Source organism: Meriones unguiculatus, chromosome 5, assembly GCF_030254825.1.
Source record: "Meriones unguiculatus strain TT.TT164.6M chromosome 5, Bangor_MerUng_6.1, whole genome shotgun sequence".
Taxonomy (NCBI): Eukaryota; Metazoa; Chordata; class Mammalia; order Rodentia; family Muridae; genus Meriones; species Meriones unguiculatus.
This window is the reverse complement of record NC_083353.1, coordinates 83605761-83619008: the sequence shown is the minus strand read 5'-3', so window position 1 is coordinate 83619008 and position 13248 is coordinate 83605761. Positions and strand designations below refer to the sequence as shown.

Genomic DNA, 13248 nt, shown 5'->3' with positions numbered 1-13248 from the left:
TATATCATGGGGTCACAAGTTCAACAGAGGTTGAAAAACATGGTTTTCAGAATACATTATGCTTGGGAAATGGAAACTTGTTCCTGTAAAGTAAGGAGACTTGATAATGTATAAAAGAACAATGTGTTCCTGTTTTGGTTTTACAGTGCCAGCTGTGTGGGGTGGAGATGGTTCAGTCCAGGTGATATACTTGGCTTACAAGCATGAGGACCCAAGTCTGATCAGCAAAACCTGTACGAAAATGCCAGGCAGGGCCTAGAGAACAGTTTAGTGGTTGAGAGCTCTTGCCACTTTTCCAGGAGAAGAGGTTTGGTTCCCAGCACCCACATGACAGCTCACAACTACCTGTAACTCCATCTTCCAGGAACTCTGATGCCCTCTTCTGGCCTCTGTGGGCACTGCACTCATGTGCACATACAACCACCCCACCTCAAGTTTTTTAAAAGCCAGGTGAAATCGTTCTTGTAATCCCTTAGCTTCGGAGGGGAGAAAAGTGAATGCCCAGGGGTTCCCAGGCCAGCTTATTCTAATTAGCCAGTTCCAAGTTAGTGAGAGACCCTGTCTCAAAAACCAAGATCAGCAAAATGCTCTTAACAGCTGAGCCATCTCTCTAGTCCCAGTGGAATCCCTTTATAAACTGTAGAGTACATGCCAGAATGTAGAGGTGAACTCTAAAACACACCACACGTTCTTGGATTTTAAAAAGGAAATGTTTATTGTTGTGTTACAAGGTGATTATAAACTCCTCTAAAAAAAGCAAAGATGGATTTAAAATATCAATATACATATTCATCTAAAAAGCAAAAGAGGAAAAAAACCCCGAAACCCTGCAAAATGCAGGGTCGTCATCATTATACATCAATACACAGAGCTTGTATACTGCAAGACAAGTCACACACCAAGGATCCTTCAAACATGAACGCTCCTCCCCTTATTGGTTGGTTTCAGGTTTTGTTTTATGTATGTGTGTGTGTGTGTGTTTGTTTTTTAGTTTTTTATTTTTTACAAAAGTTTAAAATATCTTAAAAATATTTTGAAGTTTTAAAAAATGTCCTGATGAGCGAGACATAATTCTGAAGGAGGCAAAACCCATGTTCTCAGCTTTCTCTTGTGCTAAATACAGTCACAGTTGTTAGGGATTGAAAAGATTAATTGGGTTTAAAAAAAAATGGAGCTACCATCTCATTTTGAAGCCAAATATATAACAAGATGCTCTGTCCTTCAGGGAACATGCCAGAACATGCCTGTAATGACACCACCACCACCCCTCCTCCCTCCCAGAGAGCATGGAAAACCAGCTTTCTGCGAAGACCTGACTCCTGGGAGGTCAGCATGGAGGAGGAGCGGTGGGAGCACTGCTCTGGCTTCCGGGGCACCCCTCTCCATCTAGGGGTATCTGGGTTTGTTTTGTGTGTGGTTTTGGACTTGATGAAGGAGAGGTGTGTACACAGAGGTATTTACAGTGTCCGTAGGGACAGGGGTCTCAGGTTTGAGTGGGACCGTGAAGGGCTTTCTCTAAGGTGCCTTCCTGGCTTGGGTCTGCATCTTGGAGAGAGGAACCAGGCTGGCTGTTTAAGCCTGTTTCAGCTGGTTGCCTAGAGCATTGCCCCATCCAGAAGGGCAGGGTTGGAATGCTGTTGGCCTCATTAGTGACAGCCTGTGATAGAGAAAGCCCCTTCCTATACAGAGGGGAACACATGCTGCTTTCTCCTCATGCTTTGCCATGGTCTGCATGGCCTTCCAGGGTGGGTTAGGGAGCTGATGTGAGGACTGAGGGCCAGAGGCATAGAGAGAACCCACCTTATGATCTTACCAAGAGGGAAAGAACCCCTCTCAGGCTACTCCTGCAAAGCCTTGGGCTGCATGGAGGCCAAAAGCCTACCTAAGGCTTTTCACACTAGATGTGTCTTTGGCTCTCAGTTTCCTGTGGTGCAATTTGGGAGTAGTGGTGTATCAATTCCTGGTTCCCATAGGTTTTGGGGAGGAAGGAAGGATAGCATTGGGCTGGGGTGAGCAGGAGAGTGAGGATGGTCAGAAGTGGGTATTGCTCTCTGCTCCACGAGCATGGGGGCAGGGGGCCCTCTTTAGTTCTGGCCTTTGGTTGACAGGGAAGGCCGGACAATTTACTTAGACAATGTCCTGGTCCTGCCTTCCCTCTGCCTACACCTCGGAGAGCCTGGAGCTACTAATGGCTCTAATGTCCAGTTCCACTCAGTCACATTGTAAATAAGTCTCTCCTACTCTAGGACTCAGTTTTTCTGCTTACAAAGGCGCCTTGGATTGGGGGCCCTCTGAAGCTGTCCACAGTGCCCAGTAGGGATCCTCCACTTGGGGGCTAACATAGCTCTTAGGACCAAATAACATCTCCCAGGAGAGTCCTGCTGGGCCCACCCTGGTCCTCCTCTAAGCCTGACAGTGGGCTTTGCTTCCCGTCTATATCTCACAGGCAAAATCTGGCCTGTTCCAGGCAAGGGCTGGCAGGTGTACAGTTTAGCCCTCTCTCCAAGGGGCACGTGGACCAGAGTCACGAGCTCTACTTCAAAATGTTACTTACACGCAGACATGGAAAGACAAGCATCACAACAAAGGTTGTCAGGACCAGGGGCAGGATGAGAGTGGTGGGATTGAAGACAGGTGCAGGGACACTGTTGTGGAGTGGGCACGGGAGGCTGCTGGCCTTCCATCCAGGTGGGGCCTGGGGACTTGGCCCGCTGAGTCTTTGGTCTAGAATTTGATCTGGGAATGATATAAAAGGCCTTTCTCAGGCCATTTCCAGAATGGTGCCATTTGTCTGCCAACCCAAAATACTGAAGGCTCGCCAGAGGGGTGTGCCTGGCAGAGGGGAAGGGTAGACGGGCATGACCACAGACTCTGCCGCAGCTGGACGAGTCCCCTCTCTGTACAGTTCATCTGTCTTCAATCACCCACAGTGGTTACTCTTAAGGTTCCATCAAACAAAAGAAAACCTGGGCACATTACAAGTCGATAAAAATCAGGGAAGGAGAGCAAACAGAAATACACAGGACGACAGGAACACAGTAGAATCACGGGTGGCTGAGTCAGCAGCCACTGGAAGAGGACTAGAGGGTCACTTGGCAGAGTACATTGCTTTGGAGACAGAAAATTGTGTACATTTGTCAAAGAGGTTCAGGATGGCACAGTTGGGCCCAGTGGAGGCTGGGGTGAAGGTGTAGCGCCCTCTCCTAGTTCAGAAGGAAACAGCTCTGCCTAAAGTCAGGCAGCTCGGGTGCTGGTCTCATCTCTGTGGAGACAACTTCAAACCTACAAAACTTCCCTTTGTCTTCTCTCCAGCTCCCTGTGGGCAAACACCTGTCCAACAGCCACTGCGGTGGCTTGGAAACAATATCTGAGGTCACTATCAAGTGACCTCTGTATTTGAACTCAAATCCGTTAACATCCAGCACCTACAGCCATTACTCTGAGCATTCCTTTGCTGGGTGCTAAATGACTCTGGGGTGGCATCCTTAACAAGAGTTTGCCAAAAGGCAAGGAAGGAAAGTGTCCTCCTGGGGTACACTGGCCAGTTTGGGGTACACTCATCCTCCTGAGCTAATATACTTTGGTCCACTGGCCCTCACCAAAATACATTCTGCTTGGGGAATGCCCTGATCACCACCCACCTTGACTCCATTCGACTACAGCAGACACTTCCTGACTCTGAAGCCCAGGCTGGACCCAGGCGACTATACTAAAAGCTCAAGAAAGGACAAGGTTTCTGCCTAAGCCTGCTGAGGCACCCAGAACTGAGACCTGCTCTCACCAGCCCCTTCAGACTTCCCATTCCTGCCTCTAAGACCCACAGTGGTTCAGACAATCTTACTGACTACCCACCCTCTAAATCAAAATTAAAGGGAGGGTATTTGGCCCTTGGCACAACGGCTTCCACTGTTCTCAGAACCAGCCCTTCATGCTGAGGGTGGGTTATTATTTTGGTATCCTTCTTGTCGACTGAGAAGGAGTGAGGGGTGTCCCCAGAGCCCTGCTCTCTCCTGCCCCTCAGGTCTGTTCAGCTAGTGGGAGCTCCCTCTCCTCAACTGTGTTCTTCCTCCTGAACCAGCCCAGAAGGAACTACACCTTTCCTGAAGATGTATCTACCACCATAGGAAAAATCTACCCAGCATGGAGTATTTTCTCTCTCTCTCTCTCTCTTTTTTTTGTTTGCTTTTGGGCAGAACCTTCTGCCAGCTATATAAGCACCGAAGAATTGCTTTTGAAAACGAGATCCATTGCTGGCAAGACCAATTCAAGTGGTAAAGTATATGACAGACTCTAAGTATATATAGTCATATGTTAAAAAAAATACAAAGGAAAAATTTACCAAGTTCCCATAAAATACATCAAAATCAATATGAAAGTCCATCCTCTCCCTGGGACGTAGGCCCATGGGTTATCCTTTTTGTATAAAATATCCCCCAAATCAAAACAAAATACACATATACAGACACACACACATGATACACATACACACACATAGAGTAACATTTTCTGTGACAATTAAAAAAAAAATCCTAGTACAAATATAAAGCTCTGTAAACCTGGTCCTATGAGAATCTAACGTTAGTAAACAGCAGGAAAGCGGCGCCTGTCACATGGCCCGGACCCTCACATCATGGTCTCCACAATGACGTGACTGGGTTTCATGAGTGCGCCGTTCATGATGGTTGAGCGGGAGTTGAAGGGTGTGGCCCCCTCTCGCTCCACAGCCCAGCGGTTGGGCTCCCTGGGGGTCATCAGGTATTTGATTCTCTGCAGAAGAAAGATGACGAAGGATCAGAAGGAGGAGATGAAGGAGGCTCCTTCCTACCCACCTCCTGAATACCCCAGGTACTTGCTATATGTGGCATCTGGCCAACTGCCACCCTTTCTGGACTTTTTGTTGATAGGTTGGGGGGGCGGGAGGGATGGTCCTGATGTCCTACAGTAGTTTCCACAGCTAACCCCTGCACTTGTGCTTAAAGACAGGGCACACGCATGACCTCTCCGTGCAGATTTCTTTCCCCTGAGGAGCTGGGTTGTGGCACCCTGTGGTTTGTTCACGCTGGTCTCTCTGACCTTCCGCTTCGACAGTATGACTTCCAGTTGGATAACTGATATAACTAGCCCCCTCCCCCACCTTCTCCAAGAAGAAATTTATACTCCTTGGCCTCCCAGAGCCTGTGCTTACTTTGGAAGGCAGTTCCTCACAGGCAGCCCCTTCTCCTGAAGGGTTGGGCCTGGGAGCCCACTGCAGGGAGGATTCTGCCCTTCCAGATAGGAGACTGCTGGAGAATTCTCAGACCCTCTAGACATGGAGCGCAGGCTTCTCAGGGTGGTGACTGATCGTGGAATTGGGAAGAAAAGAGCCCTAGACCTCTCCAGGGACTCTAGGAAGTCACCAGCAGAGCCAGGAATGGAACTTGGCTCCTCCTTCCTACCTCCTTCCCACTTCCTGCCAAGTGTCTACTCACACTGAAATGGAGTTAAAAAAAAAAAAAGAAAAGAAAAAGAAAAAGGAAGAAAAGGCCTAGGTATTTACATTCAATTATGGTGTATTACTTAAAGCCTGCATGTGTGAGCCCTTTTGTTCTGGGGAGAACCTGCATCTTTAGAAAGGCATTATTTCACTTAAGAATCCACACATTTTCCACATTTCCACATTTCCACACGCAGTGGGGTGAGGCCTAGCAACCCCAGGCCAGGCCTCTCCCGCTAACACCTGTGTCTTTCTGAGCAGGCCGATTCCTCCTCACCCACCTGGCCTGCTGGCTCACCTTCAACCCTGCCTGCCTCCCTTACACTGGCACACAGGACTCCATAAGCAAAGTGGGGAAGTGGTACTTGCCACTGGCAGCCACTGGGGATGTCCGGAACCCTGGTAGGGTTGGAGATCCGGATGTGTCATTAGCTACTTCAAAACTGGGAAGCCCTGGACAGCTTGTCCTGCCAGAGCGCCTATACAGCTCGCTTTAGCTGTGGGGAGACAGCCTTCTCTGCTGCTCACCCCCCTCCCCCACAGCTCACCCTCAAAGAACCTGAGCACATGGGCCAGATCAGCCTCTGAAAATCAGTCCTTAAGCCAGGCAGTGGGGCCTCTAACCATAATCCCAGCCCTAGGGAGACTGAGGCAAGGAGAAGCTGAATGTTTGAGGCCAACCTGAACTATATACTGAGTTCTAGACCATCTTGGGCTATAGATTTAGATACTCTCTCAAAAACCAAAGCAACAACAAAAACAGTCAGGCTTTCAAGAGACTCTACCCCAGCCAGGCACGTTGGCACACGCCTGTAATCCCAGTACTCAGAGGTAGGCAGATGTAGGTGGATCTCTTTGAGTTCGAGGTGAGTCTGGTCTACAAAGTGAGTCTAGGATAGCCAAGACTACACAGAAAAACCCTGTCTTAAAGAGAGAGAGAGCCTGCCCCAACTGCTACAGAAGCTGTCTAGCCAAACATACCCCGAGAGATCCTGCCATATCCAAGTAACTCATGTCTGGGTGGTAATGACTTTCTAATTGACCCAGATTGGCTCAGGGCACCAGGGGCTCCCTGGAAAGTTCAGAGCAGGCGCTGCAGCTGCCCTGTCTGTCCTGCAGCACGCTATTTCAGCACTAACAACAGAGATGGCTTTGTGGTTAATTGTAGGGGAGCTGGGGAACTAGCCCTAATCTTCTATACTCTAGGGGGCCCCAGGGTCTCAGACCTGCATGTGTTCCCCTGGCTCCTTCCTCTCCTCTCCTCTCCCAGCCAACAAAGCCCCTCCAAGGGAAGAAGCCTGGGCCAGCTCAGGGGGGAGCCAAAGCCCCAGGACATCCTGGCTCCAGATTCCTTTTTTGCAAGAGAATAAAAACAGCCCAGAATAAAACTGTGGGGCCTTGGAGCCAGCCCAAGCACAAAGGTTAAAGTAGATTCTAAGAAAGGGATTTCTTGGAAAGAGCAGGGGACTGCCAGGCCTGGAGGCTCCTGCCTGCATTGTGGGAAGAATTCCTGAGGAGGCTAGTGGAGGGGAGAGGGCGCCATGAGGAGACAGAGGCTGGGAGCAGGGCAGAGGTGGTGGCACGCCCCAGCACAAAGGGTGGCATGCTGGTGGCAGTGCTGGGCTTTTCCTCCAGAACTCATGTCCTGTCCTGACTCAGAACAGAGATCCCACACCCTTTAGCTTGGCCCATGAGGCTACTGTCTCCTCTCCGGCCTGGCCATTAACCCTCTGTACTCCACATCAGGACCGTATTCCACCTCACACTATGTTGGGCTTATTCCTCTTCAGTCCATTGCCCACATTAAATGTCACCCCATGCCTTCTCCATTGTGAATGGCACCTGTCCCTGTTTGCCCACAGCGTACTCCTGCCTTGGATCCCAAACCTCAGAGAGGGCAAGCATCTTGCCTAACATCACACAGAAACCGACACCTAGCTGTCTTCCACCTCCCATCGCCCATGCCCCACGCTCACCACGCTCATCGGTCCCTCCGTCCGGCAGATGAGGATGATAACGACCAAGGGGATACACACCATGGAGGAAAGGGCCAGGCCCCAGCCCAGCCCGATTGCCCAATCAGGGTACACGTAGACTTTGTTGTAGGTCAGGGGTACATACTTGACAACAGAGAAGATGAAACATCCCTGTGGGGAGAGAGGCCAATTAATTAGAGGATCCCCGGGCACTAGAGAGTAGGATGGGCCCTCTCTGGGACAGGACCTCTTCTTTCCCCTCCCCGTGGAGATGGGGTGGTACTCATGATTTGCAACTCTTCCCCAGGGCACACAGAAGCAAGTCACCTGCTCCTTCTCCATGGCTCCCCAGGTCCTTGGAATACCAACCATATCATCTGTCTCCATCCCTCAGGACTCTTTCTAGCTCCTCAGCATGTGCTCAGGGCCTTAACACAGGCTGTTTCCCTCTGCCTGTCCCTTTTTTCTTCATCTTTTGACTTTCGATCAAGCACACTGGCCTTGCTCACCCAGGCCCCAATTTTTCCTTCCAGAAGCCACGTGGCTCTGACGGCCAGAGTTCAGTAATTTCCCTCCCTCTGGATCTTCAACCTTCCTAACCACACAACTCTTTATATTAACTGTATTAGTTCCTCATGCTGTGGTGACCACCCCCCCACCATAAAATTGTTTCACTGCTATTTCATAACTGTAATTGGCCACTGCTATGAATCATAATGTAAATATCCGTCTTAGGTGACCCCTGAGAAAGGACTGCTCAAGCCTCAAAGGGGTCGTGACCCACAGGCTAAGAACCACTGCTCTGAGCATCTCTTTTTTAACACCAGATGCGGCTCTAGGCGCACATAAGCAGATACTCAATAAATGTCAAAGGCCTGGATGAGAGCCAAGCAGCCAGCAGCCTCAATGCCATTGTCACTCTGCACACTGGTAACCAGGTCTGAGTGACAGAGTAAAGAGTAGGGTGGAGTGAACCCTGAACCCTAAAGGTGTACAGAGTCCGCCTTTGCCTTTAAGAGGGGCTTGGGCAGAACTACCCCAGATTCTTCTTCTCAGAATGAGGCATCCCAGGGAGAGGCGTGGGGGAAAATAATCAATTACTGTCTACAACAAGGTCTGCTGGGAGACAGTGGTGCAAGGTGAGGACAGATGGCCTACGGGGCCTACCTTTCTCTACCTTTCTAAGCCACAGCTGAGGGAAAGTGAGTCCCAGGGGTGGGCACCCCTGGTCTTTACCTAGCCTTTCCAGTAAGGAACCTCATTCTGCTACAGGAGTGCTGTCCACCTCTAGTCCAGGCAACTCCCCCGAGTGGAGAGAGAAGGAAACCTGGGGGTCAGTGTGAGCGGGACCCCAAGAATGGTGTGAATGAGGATGGGAGTGCTGGCCCGAGTCCAGCTGATTGCATCTCTGCTTGTTTTGGGCCTCCAGCTGCTGTCTGTACTCCTTTGACTTTGGTGGGGGGTGTATGCCACAATGTGATACCCCTAATCACGCTCATCAGATTCTAAACGTTCACTGCCACTAAGGTCCCACATCAGGGTGTCCTTGCCACGGAGGTGGGGAAACCGAGGCCCAGACAGAGAAGTGAGTTAGCATGTCCGCATGGTCTGTTCTGGTAGTAGAGGTCATGGGAGAAGGGACATGTTAATCTCTAAGCACTGGTTCAAAAGTGAAGGACATTTGGACTCCCCAAGGTGCTGGCCAGAAAGAGCAGAACAGCTGGGACGCCCCCACATGCAGATCCCAGGGGCGTTGGCTAGTATCTTTTATGGAAGCTCAAGGTTCCTTATAAGTAGAGCCCTTACAAGAAAGACCTCACTGAAGGTACCCATGTGAGCATCAAGGCCAACTCCAAGGTGGTGGGTAAAGAAGCAGCCTGGCCTACCGTCCCCAGAACTGCCCTTCCTGTTTCCTCTTTTTCACAAATTCCTATTGGTCCCACGAAACTCTACTCAACCAAGGCAACCTGCCCCAACTCTCCAAGGTATGGCTGGAGCAGGCTTTACCAGAGGCCACCCCCAGGAGATGCTAAACAGAACGCGGGTTCACAAGGGGAAAACGTCAGGCTGTGGTAAGACTTACAACACAGAGAACTGGAGTGATGATAGCCCAGCTGTACTTCATCCAGGGCCCAGGCCTATAGCCAATCATGTCCTCAATACCGTCATACAAGTTTTCACCGCCTACAAGAGATAGCAGTTGGCCACTGAGTCACCAGGGCCAGAATAGCCCTAGGGAACAATGCAGTCCCCCGGGTGGCTCTAACTACCAGAACTGTGTCTCCTCCACACCAAGCATGGCCATGTGACATTCAAATGCAACTGGATACCTGCATTTTGCTGGAAGTCTTAGACAAAGCCTACATCTTAGTGTGGCCAGCCTCAGCTCCCTAAGAGGTCAAAATGCAGCATTTCTGGATCAAACAGTAGGTTGCCATAGGCTCTGGTATGACAGTGCCTTCAGTGGGATTATCTGTGATAAGCTCAAGGAGCCTCCTGGAGTGAGCATTCCAGACAAGGGATGTTTTCCCATTAAATTCTCTGCCCAAATGAACAGCATAAAAAAGGATAGGCAAACATGTATACTCACCATATATCCAGGCAATAACAAAACATTCAAAGAATGCAACCCACAAAAGGCATACACCACTAGCTGCATAGTAGTCAAAGAGTTGAAACACATACATGCCACCCTGTGAAGAAAAAAAAAAAAATCAAAGATGAACTTGGTTTTTATATGGTCTCCAATTCCCTTCATATACAAAGAGCTATGGCAAATCAACACTTTTTTTTAATTCTAAAGAAAAATAGGCAAAAGCTAAGATGACCAAATATAGGTATTAAAAAAGGGGGGGAATATTTCAGGGCCAAGGGTGGTGGCTCATAGTACTTAAAGTAAATACTCTAGAGGCCAAGACAGGTGAACTGCTGAGAGTTCAAGGCCAGTTAGGGCTATATCACAAATTCAGCTTCATATTTGACAAAACACGGGGTTGGAGGAAAGAACAACATGCCTTAGCAATGCAAAGGGTCACAGAAGTCAACACACACAGGAGGTCTTAATAATCAAGTGTGGTCAAGTCCTAGGAGCCTTGCTTGGTGACTGGGTATTATCTGACCTTAGAAGGGTGCTCTTGTGAGCACTCCCCTAAAAGTTTCTCCTTCTGGTAAAGAAAAGTGGTGAAGGACCAAAAAGGGTTTGGGGTAATAACTGGCAACCTTCTCCTAGAGACCTCAAGCAGGTCAGTGTATTGGGGACAGGAGAGCAGGCTCTGGGGGATACCAGACCCATCTACTCTTATCTGTCCTCTCTCCAGCCACTGAAACCTCTGGTCTTAACCTTTCTATTCCTACTATTTCTATTTCTACTCCTGGATTCTCTTCCTCCTATTTAAGGTTTGGTCCCTGCCCTGTTGGAACAGCATAAGTTCTCCTCATCAGATGCCCACACAGGTGGTAGAGCCTTTGTTTGACCACAATATCTAAAAACAAACAAACAAAAAACAAAACAAAACAAAAAAAAGGTGGGGGAAGCTTCATGGTCATTTGAGATCAGGACAGATTGGGGGCCAAGTTACAGGGGGTGTGGAAAGGGAACCCCCCCACACACACACATACTCAGCCCCTCTCCCAGCTTCTGCCTCCTGTAGCCTTGAGAAATCCAAAAGTAGAGAGGGAAGTCCCTCCCACCATCCAGAGTGACAGTCACCTACCTCTGTCACCATTGTCAGCCCCAGCAGGTAGCTGATGCAACACACGATGGCGATGAAGGTTTCCCGACGATAACCCTTCCTTAGGAAGGACGGGTAAAGATCAACCAAGGATGTGATCTGTCCTTCGACTTCAACAAACTGAGGGGCAAGAGACAGAGAGAGGGAGACCGGGTGTGGGGGAGGGGCGACACTCAGCACTGGCCTGGAGCTCAGAAGAAGGGCTGGGCATGTCTGACAAAAGATAGGAGAAGGCGGCCTGTCCTGTGTCCTGGGCTACATCTCATGAGACCTACCTGAAGTCCACGTAGCCAGACCCTGGGCCATGTATGTAGCTACCATGGTCTGTGGTCCAAGCAACTCAAGAAGCATGGCTGTACTCAGGTCATTCCCACCCTCATCACTGGAGACTTATGGGAGAGCAGCTGTTTCTCTAGGATGCCAGGGCCAGCTCTCTGCCCTGATAAACTTGAGGGTGAGTGTGTGGCCATGGCAGCCTCTCTCCCTGGTCAAGGCTGGTGCCACACCCATGGAAGTAATGACTGCCTAACCTGGCCCTTCACAGGGCTGCTCAGCCAGAACACGATAGGCGGGTCAACTGTGCTTTGTCCCTACACAAAAAGCCACCTTGCCTTTTAACAGCAGCATAAAACTACACCCTCTGGACACATCACACTTTACCTAACAAATGACACTGGCAACAACATTCCCTGCTATCAGTCTTTGGGCGGGAAATACGTATGTCTGTAAAAAGGTCTTGGAAGTATTTGGGGGTTTGAGAGCCACAGAAGTGCTTAAACTAAAGGAGCCTGAACTATGCTGCTCTGAATCGTTAAAACATTGAGATGCTAAAGGCTGGAGGTATGAACACCTGGCAGAATGCTCACCTAGCATGCAAAGGCCCTGGGTTTGGTTTACTGCATAAACCAGGAGAATCAGCACACCCCTGTTAACCCCAGCACTCAGGAGGTAAAGGCCAGCCTGGTCTACATGAAATGTCATCTTGAAATAAAAAGACAAAAAAGGTTTGGGGATAGAAGTCTCCCCAGTCCCTGAATTCCTCTGAGAAAGATCCAACCTTGGAGGCCTGTGGGGGGTGGTGAGGGAAAATGAAACGATGGACAGGATCGGAGAGAAAATCCCTTCCATGTTCCCGAGGGGACAGCACTCTCCAGCCAGGATTCAGGGACAAGATGGCCAATAGGAGGCTCTTATGCAGAGCTCTGAGAGAGGGGTTGGAGTTTTTAACCAAATGGGGATTTGAACCTGAAAAGCAACTGAGTTGTGGTGTAACTCGAAGCCCCAGTGCTGAGCTACAAAAATGGGAATTAAGATAAAAGGGTGTGACTCAGAGCCGAGATGGACCCCTCAGCCTCAGTTTCTCTGGCTGCAGAAAGGTCACAGTGAGCCCCAGGCTGGAACAATTCAGGGATAGAATCTACTGTATAAATCTGGGTGCAGTGGGCTGGGAAAGAAGTGGACAAAGCCCTGGATCCCATCTCCAGCACTACAAATAAAGAAAGCTGTTGTGTCGGTGCAGGGCTTGAGGAATAGCCTCACTCTTGGAGGATGGAATAGTTCTGGGGAAAAGCCTGACATTAGACATGCTCCTTGTCAGTGTGCTGCGCATGGGAAAAATGGCCATGTGACACCTGGCACTTGGTGTCTGTCCTCTCACGCAGAAGGACTCTCTGTACCTCCCTGTGGGGACAGCCTCTGCAAAGCCCTCCTATTCCTCCAAGAATATCCCCAGGCCAGCTTTCACAGCCCCTCACTGAGCCCTGTTCCCCACCCACACACGCAAGAAACCACTCATGGCCACCTCAGGCTGGGAAGGTTAAGAGCCTGCATGGCCTGTTTGGAGCCATGGTGATGTCACGCCTAGCCACTTATTAACTTGTGCTTTTGTTTTCTTCTTCCCCTCTGAGCCTGGAAGATGTTCTAAAAGCCACTAAAAGGCACTGCATGGGGTCTGCTCCCAGGGCCAAGCTCTCGGAACAGGAATCATTAACAGAATCTTGCTTGTTTACAACAACGTCTGCCCATCACCAATTGCACAAAGATTTGTTTTTCTGGCTCCAAAAAGTTT

General features: G+C 49.6%; 1 protein-coding gene across 5 annotated transcripts in view; it reads right to left on the bottom strand.

Annotated features, from left to right (window-relative positions):
- Positions 1-688: 688 nt before the first annotated feature.
- Slc6a6 (solute carrier family 6 member 6) overlaps positions 689-13248 on the bottom strand; it is a 73251-nt gene continuing 60691 nt past the window's right edge. For all 5 annotated transcript variants that reach the window (XM_021638237.2, XM_021638238.2, XM_021638241.2 and 2 more), the window contains 5 exons: positions 11163-11300; positions 10040-10142; positions 9533-9633; positions 7450-7620; positions 689-4767 (listed from right to left, as the gene is read on the bottom strand). In XM_021638237.2, the coding sequence (XP_021493912.1) occupies positions 4624-4767; positions 7450-7620; positions 9533-9633; positions 10040-10142; positions 11163-11300 (657 nt within the window). In that variant the 3' untranslated portion in view covers positions 689-4623. The remainder of the gene's footprint in view (positions 4768-7449; positions 7621-9532; positions 9634-10039; positions 10143-11162; positions 11301-13248) is intronic.